The following is a 15,886-nucleotide window of genomic DNA, read 5'->3' as shown; positions in this document are numbered from 1 at the left end:
ACTCCGAAAATTCCTCTGATTGGAGAGGTCTCTCGGTGCCCTCGAATTTATTGTCCATAAAGTCGAGGCTGTCACTCTTTCTTCAAATCTCGTCATTTAATGAATGAGCCATTTTCATAAAGTCGTGTCACTACGCGCCGACAGACAACTACTTAAGCTGTCAATGAAATGCGAAAATTGCGTGGAAGATCAGCGAGTTTCCACCTTCGCTCCACATGAGAAGCCAAAAAAGCGTAACAGATCCGAAGATCCAAATATCCAAATGCCAAATCCTCCTCAGGTCGGTGTACCGTGCAGTACATCGCACCATTTGACCAAGGTTAATTGGTCCAACGCAGGACCGCGCCAACTGTCAGGAAGGGTGATGCGCTGGCAGCGCCAGCGCGTTGGGAGCCGCGTGTCCAATCGATCGCGATCAATCATCCCCGAATGATAATGAACAATGATCTCGGTACTCACTAATACTCCTGCTACTACTGTGCTCGGTGCGAAATTGTCGATCGCTTAACTTTGGCGCTTCGTGATGACTGTATGACACCGGATTGTATACTGTGCGAGGCCGTGAGCCTCAAGAGGCCAATCTGCGGAGAGAGGCTGAAACGAGCCTGCGATATGTACAGTAGGTGGATAGTATGGAAATGAGTGGAGATGGCGAGCGGACTACGCATCTCGCACAGGTATGTGTAAGTTGAACCTCACACATGTCCAGTAGTTTGATTTTGCCACGCTACTACTGATAGAGTTACGTCGATAGATCGGCCTATCCATGATCCCATTTGTTTGTCGTCACCACGGCTGGAGCCGAGTCGAAGTTGAGACGAATATTCGCGACGGTGGAGCATGGAATTGAAGGATTGAGATAGCACACCACTCGGGGGTAATTAAACAGTCTTTCTCAACTAGACAGTGGAAAGTCAACTTATGCGATACGAAGCGGAGTGTCTTTCGTTGAGAATTGCCTCTGCAACCTCGAAGTAGACTATGACAGCTCTTGGGTGATAGATGAGACTATGGGACGAATCTGTTCTCTCCGTACATAGTAATTAGACGGGACTTCCCTACCCACCTTAGTAGTCAAATGGATGCTTTGACGCAAAATCTCCTACTAGCAGGTCGAGGTCACGACCATGCCAGGAAGTACCGACTCGTCGAATATAGGCTCTATTGTTGACCTCGCCTTACATCATATAATCAGAAAGTATTAATTGGCAGGAAATGAACAAATGCACTGTAGCAATTAAAAAGTCATCAAGCATGGATCATATATACTTCATGTATCGAACCCTCTCTTCCAAACCTCATTCGACTATTCAATGAACAAGATCAACTGCTGACTCAAAATTTTCATCGCTTCGACCCAACTCCTGACTTGGGAGCCGCGTCCAACGACATTGTGCCCGGAGCACCATAAGCTGGTGGCGGTGCAGTAGTGGACGATGAGGCATACGCGGCACCCGAAGCAGATGGGCCAGCCTCATTCTGACCCTTGACATCACCGGGCAGCTGGCCACCATCACCCGCTCCTACAACAACCTCTTTCCCATCGCGCATACGTCCCACCACCATACCCTTGGCCACGGACTTGAGCAGAGCGCGACGGCTGACTCCTGTCGCGTCAATGTACACAAGACCGACGTTCTTGATCCCACCCGTCAAATTACTTGCGACGGAGCCGGCCTCGGTGCCGTACCGATGACCGATCATGCTGCTAGCCGCCGCGGAGCCGCTCATCAACATCGTGCGTGCACTCTCCGTGATGCCATCCGCCAAGGTAGAGAAGGCGATCATAGATTTGTTCAGAACGCCGGGCTTGTAGTCTGGTGGCGGCAGGTGCCTCTTGTCACTCCGGACTTTGGTATCCTTACGTGCGAACGTGGCGCCGAGGTTCTGTGCGACACGGTCGACTTGGCCCAAGGTACGCTTCGAGAAGTCTGCTGCACCATCCGAGAAAGTGCCCACCTTTCGGATCCGGGCATGGGTAGCCTCTGAGAAAGTGACCGGCTTGGGGGTTGGCTTGGTCTTTTTCATAAAATTCTCTGCACCACTTGCCATCGCGTTGGAGATGTATGAGGATGTAGTCACGATCAGTCGCGAAGCAGTGGCTGATGTCTGCACGATGGTCGAATTTTGATATGCCGGGTGCCGTGACATTTCAAGATACTCTTCGGAGACGTTAGCCACCCTGACCTTATTGCCCTCCCCTTCCACCGGAAGTTCAATCTCGACGGGGCCTGTCAGAGAGTTAGCCTGTGTACTGCGTAGTTCATTTGTATCTTCCCACAAAAAAAACACTCACGTTTTGAACCAGGTTTCACATCTCCAATCTCGACGACATCGTAACCCTCGCCAAGCTCGCCCACAACCTTTCCATCTTCCTCATCCACCAGCACAATTCTGCCATGCTGTCTATCGTCCTGTGCACTTCCAGTTCCGACGTATCCTTCTCCAGGAGCGAAGTTGGCTGGGTTGTATGGGGCGATGTCAGCAGCTTTACCTCCAGAACTGGGCGCATAGTCGAGGAATGCGGTGCACTGGGCAAGGATTGTCTCGAATGTGTCGATATCGTCTTGGGTGACATTCTGAGGACCCGTGCCAATGCTGGGGAATTGAATGCGGATGAAGGCGCCAGCCTCCGGGGCTACATCCCAACGAGGAATCAAGTAGCTGTCGGGCGGTTGATGAAAGATCTGGGTAGTAGCCGGAACGGCCAGATCCAGCTCTGGGGGTAGCGAGAGGTGCAGATAGTAATCTTCTTCCGGGGTCTGCGTGCCTCCAGCGGATGGGTTTGGCGGCATTGCAGTAGGGACCATGAGCAGTGATAGAGTTTGAGGGCCCGAGGACGTCAACTCTTGCTCCTCGCCATCCTGAATATGGAAGGCTCGAATGTTGTTCACTTTGAACAGTAGTCTTGAATCGTGGGATGCACTCGCCATGTTGGGTAAGTGAATGGTGCCGATAGTCTTGGAATTGATGAATGACGTCGTCCACGCGTCGATAGCTGATAGAGCGGACTACGATAAAGTAATGATGACCGAAGTGAACAATAGATTCGTCGGGAGAGCGAGACCTTTTCAATGAGATAGGACGAGGGAAAGAATAGAAGGCACAAAAGATGAGAGGGGATGCCTTTATGAGCACCGTGTTTTGGGAAGGCTGGGCGCTAAATAGCCACAGATCATTCATCCATGTTTAACCTGCGACAGTACACATTAGGTGGGGGGAGCGCCCTTGTCGTCATGGTTGGGGAACCCCTGAGGGTGGGGTGCGTTTTCTACGCCGCGGAAGCCCATACCCACGTCCCACAGTACTAGTTAGTTACAGGAGTTACTAGTTAGTAAGTTAGTACCTCTCACAGTAAGTTTGGTTCAGCGTTGACTTTAGGCAGTTGCTGCGCCACACTTGCTGACGCACCGCCACAAACGGCTCCATTTTGCCGCTCGGCATCCGCAGATCCATCGCAAGTTTCGCAGTCTCCGATTGAGCGATTGACCGGGAACGTGTGAAGATGCGCAAAGGCTACCTACGGAGCAAAGAGCACGTAGAGCCGAGGCTAAGCTTTGAGTCATCTGCCGAAATGTCCAGTCAATACTGCTTCGAATCTTCATCGATTCTCGAGGTATGTGTGGCGGGATACCACCCGCTTTAGTCCATCGTTCACTCTCGGCTGTTCCCCCATCCAGTCTTTGGATCTTGAGAGACAGTTGGTAGGCTCCCACTGGTTACTTCTTGCTTACCCTTGGTTGAAAGTGGAATTGGTGACGAGAAGGAGGGAGAATGGTGTTGCCTGCAGTGAGGGGTATAGTCCTCTGATACGATTGTTGATTGTCACATGCTAGGTAGCTATGTTGAGGCGAAACCTCCAACTGTATGGTGGAACGGCTTGCATTCTTATCAATGTTGCCTCACGATCCCAACAAAACCTCTACCGCTCGGCCTTTACTTCCAAAAAGGGAAACCAATCGAGTCCAAAAGTTCTGAAAGTCTGTCTCAAAGAACACCGTAACACGTGCCCAGAGCGCCCAAAGGACTATGTTGATGATCGATTTTACATTTTGATACTGTGGATTGACAGTCTTAATTCGGGAATGAGAGATCTTTGGCAAGGAGATCACTTAGATTTCCTTCATGCTTTTCCATCATGGCCCATTACCCTAACCATTAGCGATGTAGCAGAACCGAGATGAAGGTGAAACATGAGTGATCCTCATAATTGTTGACAAACAGACAATACAGAATACACTTAGACTGCGTGCCGGAGTCTGGGCTATGCGAGCTCCTAACTATCAGTGAATGTTGACTGACCAGGCCTCTGAGCATGTTTGGAGACCTCAAGAAACTGTACCCTTTTTCCCTTCAACCTCCACACAGTTGAAACTTACAGATTCAGTAATGCATGCATGATGCATCATGAACCCGACAGCCAATCGAGATACTGCAATCAAGTGGGGGCTTCTGTGCAAACAGTGCAAAGATGCGGAGCGGCACCGGCCTCGGGCATTTTTGAACAAAAATCGAGAGAGTCGGAGATAACAGAAAAATTCGTCTTTTGTTTTGCGCATATCGTCCGAGACCAGTGTACAATTGGCAATTCGCTGCAGGACAGCCGAAGTTACTCACTTCACCTTTCCAATCATGGCTAGCTCAGAAGTGATCGATCCTGGGAACGTCCCGGTCTCCCAAGCTCCACCGGAGTCGGAGAATCCCAAGCGCGAAGCCGCCAACGGTAGCCCTGCTCCCGAAGAGCCTCCCTCTAAGAAGGCACGTGTCGAAGAGGCCCAAGGGACCGACGAACCAGAGCATGATCGCGATGATCGGCGCAAGAGAGGTATTGCGCCGATCAAGGCTGAGTGAGTCTTGCTCCGGCATGATCAAGGACCACACGGGAACGCATGACTGACTGATTTTCAATGACTAGATACCTCCTCAAGTCGGAATCCAAATTGGCACCTACCGTGAGCCCAGATGACGCGGCCGAAGCCGCTTCGCACCAAGAGCGCGATGACGAGAAGAAGAAGAACAAGAAGAAGCCGAAGGGTCAAAACACCAACCGAAGCTTTGGCAGTTCCAAAGACGCCAAGGGCCTCTGCGGCTCGAGAATGTTGAGTCCGGAGTTTTCGCCGGAAGAGTGCCAATTCGGGGACAAGTGTCGTTTCGAACACGATCTGAGATTATACTTGAAAGAGCACAAACGTGAGGACCTGACGACATTCAACGGTGTCTGCCCTGTCTATGAGGGACGCGGAACATGTTACGCTGGTTGGCGATGCCGCTTTGTTGGGTCCCATTCCACAGAGCGAGAGACCGAAGATGGTCGCAAGGAATTAATTTTGCTCGAAGATGAAGAGCGCAAGGCCAAGGCCAAGCCTCTTGTACCCTACGCGACACCCGAGGGTCTTGTCAATATCATCAGCTATGAAGATAAAGTCGCATTGTCGAGGAAGCGAGAACACACTCCCCGCGCCAATGAATACAACCAATGGTTGAACAATGTCTCCCAAGAGTTGGAGAAGCAACTGCATGGGCGCATGCCACACGGCGCAGGAGCACAAGAAGGGAATGGGGAGGCCCCTTCGGCTGATGGTGATGAAGCTGTCAAGGCCAAAGAAGCCCTTGAAGAGAACCGTGCGCAGTTCACGGAACCCCCCTTCTTGGCTTCTGAGAAGAGACGGATCTACTTTGGCCCCGAGACCCCAGCTCTGGCTCCTCTGACGACTCAGGGCAATCTTCCTTTCCGTCGACTCTGTGGTGACCTCGGTGCTCAATTCACCTATTCCGAGATGGCGCTCAGCATGCCGCTGATCCAGGGTAATAAGTCAGAGTGGACTCTCATCAAGGGACATGAGACCGAGATGCTCCCACCAACCATCACGCCTGGTCCTAATGTGGTGCAAGGATATGACAACTCCAAGGACTTCAAATATGGAGCGCAGATTACTGCCAACAAGCCCTTCCAAGCCCTGAAGGCGACGGAAGTGCTTTCTCGATACACACCGCATCTGCGTGTCATCGACTTGAACTGCGGTTGCCCCATTGAACTTGTCTATCGCGATGGAGCTGGCTCCGCGCTCTTGGACCATCCTTCGAAGTTGGAGAAGATCATTCGCGGCATGAACGCGGTGTCTCAAGAAATTCCCATCACATGTAAGATCCGCATGGGAACTCGCGACAACCAGCCCAACGCATTGAAACTGGTCGAACGCCTGGTTCTGGGAGGTTACGAGTCAAGTATTCTGGGCCTTGGGCCTCCTGGTGCCGCAGCAATTACTCTTCATGGACGCAGTAGACAGCAGCGATATACCAAGCAAGCTGATTGGAGCTACATTGCAGATACTGCAGCTCTTATCAAGCGTCTCAATGAGAAGACTGACGACCTCACTGATACCGTTCGTGAGGCTGATCCTCGCTACTTGCCCAACGGGGGCAGGACCTATTTCCTTGGCAATGGTGACTGCTTCTCCCACGTCGACTATGATGACCACATTCAGAATGCGGGTGTCGACTCCGTCATGGTGGCTCGCGGCGCCCTGATCAAGCCTTGGATCTTCGAGGAAATCCAAACCGGACAGTACTTGGACAAGTCTGCTTCGGAGCGCCTGGCTTACATTGAAAAATTCGCAAAGTACGGCCTCGAGGCGTGGGGCTCCGATGAGTTCGGTATTGGCACCACTCGAAGATTCCTTCTGGAGTGGTTAAGCTTTGCTTATCGCTACGTTCCTCTTGGCTTGCTGGAATACCTTCCGCCTCATATCAACGACCGGCCTCCTGCCTGGCGTGGCCGCAACGATCTGGAGACCCTGATGGGAAGTGGAAACTACAAGGATTGGATCAAGATCACGTAAGTCATGACTTGAATCGTAGACCCATCTGATTGTACCTTTGAGAGCATGTGAACTAACGTCCGAGTCCAGTGAGATGTTCCTCGGTCCGGCGCACAAGGATTTCAAGTTCGAGCCCAAGCACAAGTCCAATGCTTATGAGGCTGAAGGCTAGATGAGTCAATAGACTGGACGTCTGATGAATTAAATGAAGCTTTTTGAGCCTTACTGCAAGATGCTGTACACATTTGCGTTAGTCCCATGATGACTTTGTGTTTAGTATGGTACTACGGGTCAATTGATTGTGTCTCGTCAGAGACACAACAACAATAGTTTAGGCTACCTTCTTTGGGATATACGCTTCGGGGTGGGGGAGGGCCCATATAATACTATTCTTTTCTTCCCCGATGGGGGGGAAGGCATTCTGCCACAGCGGTGTAGAAACACAAAACACGTGACTTATGTACTCGCGCCTTAGCTTTATGGCATCAACCCTAGCCTATTGGCTAGACGTAACGGATCTGGCTACGATGCTGGCGAGCCTGGTGTAAACCTGGCTGCGATGCTAGTGTGAATCTGGCTGAGATGCTGGCTGCGATGCTGGCTATGATACTAGTGTGAATTTGGCTGCTTCACCGGCTGCGATGCTGGCTGTGTTACTGGTGTAAATTTAGCTGCGATACTGGCTCGGTGTCACTGTGTATAGAATTCAGAATGTTGTTGTGGCCTCTGACGAGGCACATTTTCAGCCCTAAGACCACTTTGGTCCTAGGATGGCTAGTAAAATTACTGTAACCACTGAGCAACTGGTGACTAGGGTAGTTCACTGTAAACCTGGTCTTGTAGATCTGCACATTCTCGGGACGGGCCAAATCGCTGCAGAAGAGTTCCTTGGATGACGGCTCCACGTTGAGCTGCCCGCTTGGTCACGCCAGTCACGTGGCCAATCTGATGATGACGTCTTTCCCCTCAGGGCAAGCTGGAAAACTCCCCATTAAAGGCCACTTCAGAGCTTACACAGCTGCATATTTCTTGCTCCATCATTCGCTGCTGCCTAAGTCTACACTCCAGATTCTCCTTCATCAGGCTTCAATTGGCCTCAAACTATTGTCTTACAACTCCTCCTCAACTCCTGGTTGTTTCGTGGATCTCTCGCCTGGGTGGTAACCGAAGCTCCTGACCATCCCCTCCGCCCCTTTTGTTCGACAAGCACCCTCATAGTCTTTGATTCCAGCGCTTTGAAGCCATTACCGTGAATCCGGCAAGATGACACTCTACTACAGTCTTGTAAGTTTCGCTTTCGTCCACCTTGTCTAGCTCATTGATGCTCAAGCTATTCCGACTGCCTCGAGATTGAGGTTTCTGAGCGAGTCACAACGACTCGGTCGGGTAGCTTGTGCAACAGCTGCACCTTTTCCCTCGACGTTTGTACTGTCACCGAAGGCAATGCTGACTGGACTCAATCGCAGGTTTTTCTCCTGTTGGTGTTTGAGATGGCGGTCTTTTTGGCCCTCATCGTGCCTCTGCCATTCACCATCAAGCGCAAGCTTTTCGCTTTCATCTCGGAGAGCCCAATTATAGCAAAGCTACAATATGGCTTGAAAGTGAGTTTGTATCGAAATCTGGCGCATCGTGTTCGTTCACTCTCTAATCGCATATACAGATCACATTCATCTTCATTTTGATTCTGTTCATCGACAGTGTCAACCGGGTGTTCCGGGTGCAGCAGGAGCTCGCAGCTTTTGCCAAGGATGGTTCTGCCGTCAGGTATGTTTTGATCGAGTCGATTCGTCGTGTTAAATGCTACATGAACTCATCACTGATTCAACATTTTTCTTCAGCGCTGCTCACCTTGGTACCGACCGCATGGAGGTCCAGGCCCGCAAGTTCTACTCGCAGCGCAACATGTACCTTTGCGGCTTCACCCTCTTCCTCTCCCTGATCCTCAACCGCACCTACATCATGATCTTGGAAGTCCTTCGTCTCGAGGACCGCGTCAAGCTTCTGGAAGGTAACAAGAACGCTGGTGGAAAGGACTCTGCCCGCATCGCTGAGGCTGGGAACCTTGGAGAGATTGGTTCCCTGAAGAAGCAGCTGGCAGAGAAAGACCGGGACATTGAGACCCTTAAGAAGCAGTGTGAGGGCCTTACCCGTGAGTACCACAAGCTCGGCGATGAGGTCTCTTCCAGCAAGAGCGACAAGACCGAGAAGAAGGACATGTAATGGCCGCCAGTTCGGCTTAGTTGGCTGGATGAGCCTGGCCTCGGGGCGTCTGCCGGCTGTATGTCGAAATCGAGTGCTTGGCGCCTCATAAGCGGCTTGCTCATGGATTGAATGAATTCATGCATCATGGATGATGGTTGGGGACAATGTCGGTGCAAGTTTGTCGCTTGTCGTTGTCTGCATACCTTCACCCTTATACTTTTAGCCTCATCTCTGTCACCTCTGAACGCCTAGCAGATGTCCCCTACACGTTTGCTCTCGGTATGCGCAAGATACCGACCCATTTGGAAATGTCTTCCCAGGGACAACAGCAGCTTCGTTTTGGCTTTTGGCATGGGGCTGTTGTGGGGACACTTCGATCATTTTTAAACTTTCAAATTCGTTCACCTTTTGAAAATCTCTATACTTACTGTTTTGTGGATGAGTTCTTGTTTGGATTGTTACGAGGACATCTGAAATAATCGAGGAGTTTTTGTCTAGAGGCATATCATCAAGTCATTAATACATTATTTGGAGATCACATGAAGGAGCGAGCAGCACTAGGAATCACTCTCGAGTATTCGGAGCGCAAAATGTAGGCATGAACACTGCCTCGCCGAACACAGTCCATTTCCTAGATCCCTAGATGAGAAATGTCCAGAAACTCGGAAAGACCAGTTCCTCCTCGAAAATACGTCGCACCTGAGCCAGAACAAAGCGTTCTACTTTGCCTACGTTTTTTAGTACTTGCTTGCCGTCTTCCTTGCGGCCGATTTCACTCTCTACACGAATCTCCTGCAACAGACCACCCTGCCGCTTGAGATCCCCTCCGGAACGAGGTCGACCGTCCTCACCTTGTTGGTGACCGGCCTTGTCCTGGTCCTCAGAGCCCAACAGCGCATCCGCATCTTCGGGAGACAAAAAACAAAAGTGAACGCGTTTACGAATATACGCAACCACCGCCACCCCGTCAAAGGTGATGCCCGTGACGTTCAGTTTTAGGGGTAGTCCGACAAAGCTCGGCATGGGATAATCGAGCAAGATCTCTGCTGTCAACGAGAGACGGATATTCCCGGCGTATTTTGCGTGGCACAGGATTTGGAAGTCTTCTGGCCGCCGCTCGCGCATTCGAGGTGGAATGGGAGCGGTGGGGTCGGTGGGGATTTCGGTTGAAGGCTTGGGGATATCTGCTGAGCCGCTGCTGGTGCGATGGGATCTATTGCTCCCTACCTCGCCTGTCGATGGCCGAGAGGTTGGGTTTGCGTGCTCGGGTTCCGTGTCGAGATGGGAGAATGGACCGCCAGGTCGACGGGGGTAGTGTGACCTGTCGCTGTGGCCCATGCCGTAGTCTGACCAGTTGCTGGCGAAAGGAGTTGCACCAGCTACAGCGGCCAAGGGTGTCTGGGTTCCCGAGAGACCACCCAAAGACATCAGGTGGTAACCGAGAGTTGATGTGCCGCCTGGGATACCCGGTGTACTCGCGCGCGGATGAAGATGTGGATTCAGATGATCTCCCAATGGTAGTGGAGATCTTAAAGCTGAAGGCCGAAACCCTTCCCCAGCGTATGGCTGTTGATCTTGGTGATGGTGATGGTGGTGGTGGTGATGGTGATTCTGCGACAAATCGTCATCGTACACAGAGTCCGAATTCCGACCGGACCATTCATCGCCAACGAGTTCTTCAGAGGTCACAGAAGCGTCATCTTCATCTTCCTCGTAGAAGTCTGCGAAGGGGTCACAGAAGTCTTTGATCTCCAGGTCTGGAGCTATTGTGCCAAAGTCAAAGGCATGGCACTGGACGGAGCGGATGAATCGTGGGAGCGGAACTTGTTGAAATCTGTCGTGGACAAACGAGCGAATTCGCTCCGCAAGAGCTTCACCGTCCGGACCGGAAGTGGCTCGGGCCCAGTCAACTTCGATGGACATTACATGTGCGTTGAGACTGAGCTTGTTTGATCGGTTCTGAAGCTCAAGTGGGGGGTAGCTTTGAATGACGTGGAAGGGAGCGACCTACATTGCTGTGAGATCAAAATGCAGCATAGTCACGTGATTCGCTCGCTGATTGAATCATAGACGAGCGAACACTGGACATTAATGGCGACTTGTAGTTCTGCTCCTTTTTTTTGAGTCTATCTGGAAATAACCGAGATCAAAGGACCTCCTTTGATGACATGCCAAGCGTCTTTTAGAATAACTTCAGGTTTGATTCGAAGCATGCAAGAACTTGATATGTGTTTGCCATTATACCGATGGCCTGTATACCTTAGTAGTAACCACCCCCACCAATCTGACATGAATCATTGGACACGGGACGTCATTGTTCTAGGCGCCTTGGGCCGCAGCTGATAGGCCTGGAATGTGATTAAGCTTGGGCGGTGGCCCCAGCGCGATCACCAACAAATGCCGAGCCCAGTCAAGGTTTTGTCTCGGGAGAATCAACATCCAATCCATTCTGGACGCTGTGCCAACCCGCCAGAGTTCGGCCATCTGGTGATTACAATAGTAAAACCTGTGCCATTCAGATGACGGGACTACAGGAAATAGTTGGTGTAATTCCACAGCTATCTTGGGTAGGGAGAGGATTGCTTTTGACATGTCCATGCAGCCGTGAATTGACTACTACGTGCCATTGATGGTCGGGGGTCATAAGGCGGATGCTAAAAGACCGGGCAGATTAAGGTCGGTCAGCTGATTTGGGCGTTATGCAGGTGTGAGCCCTGCGTCTGTTGCTATAGACCTATCGCTTGGCGCTGGTCTGGGTGAAATTCGAGAGATCAAACTAAGGCAATTCTGTAAGGCAATTGACGTACCGCCTTGCCGTTGGATGCAGTATGACTATGCACAGTAATCATCGACCAGCCACAAAAATAAGGCGTCACTGTATTCTGAATTGATGATGAGCCATTGTCGGTGTACTTGAGAATCTGGTTTTGAGCATTTCTGCATGGGTTGTCAAACAAGGGATCTCGGACATTGATTTCACGACCCTTTCAATCGATCAAGCTACACTGCCAGGACTTTCACCCGGCAGCTTCGGTTTCTTAGTGAATATCGGCTATTCGTATGTCAAAATTGATGCCACAACGGATAGAAAGAACATGAAATCTGACAATGGTATTGCAAGCCGAACAGAACTTGGGGCTAAATGCTCAAACAACGATAGACAACCAGGTAAAAAAACGAAGCCAAAGCACGAAATGTGCCAAAATATTCCAAAGCACCACACACGCAAGTGTCAGGAGCAAGGCAAGGAGAATTATTAAGACGTGGGAAGAATGTTCACAGAAAGCCAACCATCAAGATCATGAAAAGGCAAAGGACATAAACAAGACAAACCACAAGTAGCCACCATGTCGAAGAATAAGTGTCGCGAGATCAAATATTGTATAAGAAAGTAGGCTTCCATTGATGATGGGCGTTCAGGAATGAGTATGAGCAGAGCTCAAGAAAAAGGAATGCAAAGCGCGAATATGATGGTGAGGGTACAGCAAGCAGGATAGCTCAGTATGCGGCAGGAGACTATAGTGAATGTTAGCATTGTGATGTTTATTTCTTCCAGACAGGGGGAATCACACGACTGACCACGCCAGCTGTGCTTTTTAGCCACCATGAGCAGGGCACTTGAGTCCATCTCGGCGTCGGAAGATCTCCTTCACGCCTGGGCAGGAAGGTGTTCCAACCTTGGCGCAATGAACGACCTCGCCCTCGCGGACACAGCAGCCGCAGTCGTAGAGGAAGATGTAGACGGAGCACATGTTTGCAATAATGATGAGGTCGACCTGATATCTGAGTGGGAGATGAGAGAAGATTTGTTTCTTCTGGTAGCTGGAAAAGGTTGTAGATTGTTTGTGGATACGCTTGATGTCTTCCAAAGCAGATTCAATCGCGGGATCAAGTGTCCTTTATAGACCTTCAAAGTCCATTTACATGCTCAATGATCAGATTGTTGACTGTGCCGGGATCCAGACTCCAATCAGTGTAGCATCGTGACCCTCCAAGCTTGCGACGATGTGCCTCATCACTGCCGCTGTGGGGGATAGCTGATGCGCCATATGCATCTAGTCACTTAGCAATCACCTCCAGAATCAAGCAAGACATCTGTTAGGGAACCGATGTGACAAGGCGGACACGGTGTGGTCAAGGGCAGATCTGGAGGTTATTGCGGGCCAACACCTAGCCATGTTGGCCCTGGAAGGTGGACCGCTCGAGTGCTCATGCTCAGATCAGGACCGGACTTGGCCCGGAGATTCATAAACCTCCTTGTGTGCGAGTGCAGTGGGAATTGGTATTAAGAAAATTAGATCAACAGGACCGGTTAATCATGACTTGCCCTGTCGATTGTGCATTTGACTTTCTGCGCCGCGGCTAGTTCCATTCGACATCATCATCCGCAACATGGAGTCCCATTTGTCGCGTCCGTGATCACCAGAGCCTTGTCGGGACGACCCATGCTCGCGGGAGCATCAACAATGAACTAACACATACGTGTGTGGAGAACAGTAATCTAGATGTCAGATGCAGGTATGGATGGTGGCGCATGGCAGTCCTCTAGCTTCTTCTTCCCTGGCGCACGGGTGAAAATCCGCCTGGCAGTCACAGATAATCGATAAGCCACCCCCTTAGAAGTCCGGGGGCCAACTTATACTACAAAGTAGCCAGCCGTTGACGATGGTCGAGTTACTGCACTCTCAGATCCCACCCGACGAACTGCTACACACTGACGGTAGTACGTCTACTGCTCAGACAAGGAAGTCAAAAAATAAAATAAAATTAAAGGATCTGAGGTGACTGCCTGCTGATTTTGCCCTGAGGCATTCTGATTTATTCCTTAATGACTCCCAGCCCGGAGGAGACAACTTTATGCATGTACAGGAAGTGATCACGAACTACATTATACATCGCAAAGCAACACTCGCAACGTGGTGATTCATCCGGGTGAAGGTGGGCCTACTGGATGGCCGTAATATCGAACAGTTTCCCCCCATTGTCCCTCCGAGCCCGTCAACCTCACCTCTGCAAATGAATATCCACCTTACTTGAATCTTCCATGATACCCCTCTAGATCGATCATTGGATATGGGCCCCGTCGGCACGGTACAGTTGGTGATAGTAACGTGCAAGCTGCATTGGAATCCCAGTCCTCTAGTCCATGACGTAGAAATCAACAAATGTCGGCAACGGAGGGTCCGGCTTCATGGGGTGCGAATCTAGAAGAATCTCGCATCCTCACTCAATGTCCAAAGCAAAGGCGCCGGCAGAAGAAGTAGGAGCAACAGCTGCTGCTACTGCTGCCACTACCGTACTACTGCCTGTGCTCCGTCCATCACTCAATCATGGAGTCATGGGTGAGAGAGCTGTGGCCTGTAGCCTGTGGTGCAACCAGGGCATCGTAGTCGACAATCAACGGTTGCCAATAAAGTCCACTTAGCGTCAAATCGACTGGCATAAAATGACTGATCATGTCCGGGGGCACAGCCGAGTGCCTCCGTCTAAATACCAGGGAGGAGGACTAGGGACTGAGGCTCATCACTAGGCGCCTCTGCCTTGAGTGGGCCAGTGGGGGTGGGGGGAGGGGGGAACTGCTTGGGGCGGCAAATCCCATGCACAGCGACTACGCCGAACGACTCCCTCCGGAACCGCTCGCTCGCTCCACTTGGGTGTTTAGGCGCCGTTGGTCTTTCGGAGAAGTCGCTCCGAACCACCAGGAATGAACAATCCGGTCAACGGTCAGGGACTCTCGATAATCATAAAGCAAGAAGCTAGATCGCGACTGAAGGAAGGGTCACGTTTCTTGTAGGTAGGGAGTGAGCCACGTGATCAATCATGCGATGAACCATTGCGGTCAAATTGGGCGAGAAATGGACTCGACGATATGTTGTAGCTTTGTCAAGCTCTTCTCTCTTCAACCCACATGACTCTGTGGCCTAGAGGTCTGAGGGCCTTTGGTCATCTATATAAGGACGTTCACAGCGGACGCCAGGCTTCCTGGTAACCTTTTGACATCTGCCCGACGCTCGGTAGGAAGGACATGGCAGATCAGAGGGTTGACTGCTATATCCTTGAGATCGCGATTTGGGTGACCATCGACAATCCTCAAGCTCACGACCTGCAAAATTATCCAGCTCCATTGTCGTACGTGACACGAGCATCTCAGCGGCGACTGATCAAGCATCACGACATGGCGGTAGCGAGCTTACAGCGGAGGCCGCCCCTGAATTTGGGAGGAGACTATCGCTCTGTTAGGTCCTTATCCGTCAACATTACGGATCTAGCTGTGTGATGATATACAGCTACAATAGGGGGAGGCTGGGAGCTGTATGATGCGAGAGAGGGATAAGGAGTGAGATTGCTACGGGGGAGAGATTCTACCTAAGCTATGATGTGCGGCGAGTGAATGGCAGAATCACCATATCAATACTGTGTAAACCTTTAACTCTTACTAGATGAAATAGTGATGAGACCGCCTTTAAAAAATAAATCGCGTCAACTCATGACCTCTCGCAGTCCGTGGACCCCCTCTGTAGTCTTATACTTCGCCCTCTTCTTTGATGAGGGTCCCGTGAGACGCTACAGCACGGCACACAGAGCACAGTAGCAGCAGTGCCACCGCGTCGTACGTGCTCTCTGATAGTAAGGGCAGAGGTACTGACTACTATACCTAGTAACCTCCCTGTACCGGTAAGTAGGTACTAGTACCACCGTCCATCGCACAGTAGATGCTACTTCCCGCAGTTAGCGCGGGGAACAAATACTGGCTGTGTACCTGGTTCCACGTCCGCCCCGCCCGTGGGTCTCGTAAGTCTTGAAACCCTCTGAGTCCCTGACGTCCCAGAAATGCTGCGGAATCATGCCTCGTGCTTTTTTCCCGA

The 15,886-nt window shown here is 51.0% G+C and overlaps 4 protein-coding genes across 4 annotated transcripts; 2 read left to right on the top strand and 2 right to left on the bottom strand.

The window, feature by feature from the left end:
- Positions 1 to 1,344: 1,344 nt before the first annotated feature.
- On the bottom strand, positions 1,345 to 2,933 carry N7539_002844 (senescence-associated domain-containing protein; the record flags this gene model as incomplete). The annotated part of the gene is made up of 2 exons (XM_056932447.1): positions 1,345 to 2,231; positions 2,297 to 2,933. 2 exons carry the CDS (start codon positions 2,931 to 2,933, stop codon positions 1,345 to 1,347), a joined length of 1,524 nt encoding a protein of 507 aa, XP_056792406.1.
- Positions 2,934 to 4,632: 1,699 nt separating this feature from the next.
- dus3 (tRNA dihydrouridine synthase DUS3) lies at positions 4,633 to 6,990 on the top strand (the record flags this gene model as incomplete). The annotated part of the gene is made up of 3 exons (XM_056932446.1): positions 4,633 to 4,847; positions 4,916 to 6,835; positions 6,909 to 6,990. 3 exons carry the CDS (start codon positions 4,633 to 4,635, stop codon positions 6,988 to 6,990), a joined length of 2,217 nt encoding a protein of 738 aa, XP_056792405.1.
- A 1,091-nt stretch (positions 6,991 to 8,081) lies between these two features.
- On the top strand, positions 8,082 to 9,038 carry N7539_002842 (putative BAP31 domain protein; the record flags this gene model as incomplete). Its single annotated transcript, XM_056932445.1, has 4 exons — positions 8,082 to 8,102; positions 8,285 to 8,419; positions 8,479 to 8,582; positions 8,657 to 9,038. 4 exons carry the CDS (start codon positions 8,082 to 8,084, stop codon positions 9,036 to 9,038), a joined length of 642 nt encoding a protein of 213 aa, XP_056792404.1.
- Positions 9,039 to 9,659: 621 nt separating this feature from the next.
- mdm12 (ERMES complex subunit MDM12) lies at positions 9,660 to 10,943 on the bottom strand (the record flags this gene model as incomplete). Its single annotated transcript, XM_056932444.1, has 1 exon — positions 9,660 to 10,943. One exon carries the CDS (start codon positions 10,941 to 10,943, stop codon positions 9,660 to 9,662), a length of 1,284 nt encoding a protein of 427 aa, XP_056792403.1.
- Positions 10,944 to 15,886: the final 4,943 nt, after the last annotated feature.

Source organism: Penicillium diatomitis (assembly GCF_028827545.1).
Source record: "Penicillium diatomitis strain IBT 30728 chromosome Unknown utg000003l_segment0_segment0, whole genome shotgun sequence".
Lineage (NCBI taxonomy): Eukaryota > Fungi > Ascomycota > Eurotiomycetes > Eurotiales > Aspergillaceae > Penicillium > Penicillium diatomitis.
The sequence above is the reverse complement of the archived record's forward strand: the minus strand, read 5'-3'. Positions and strand labels throughout refer to the sequence as shown.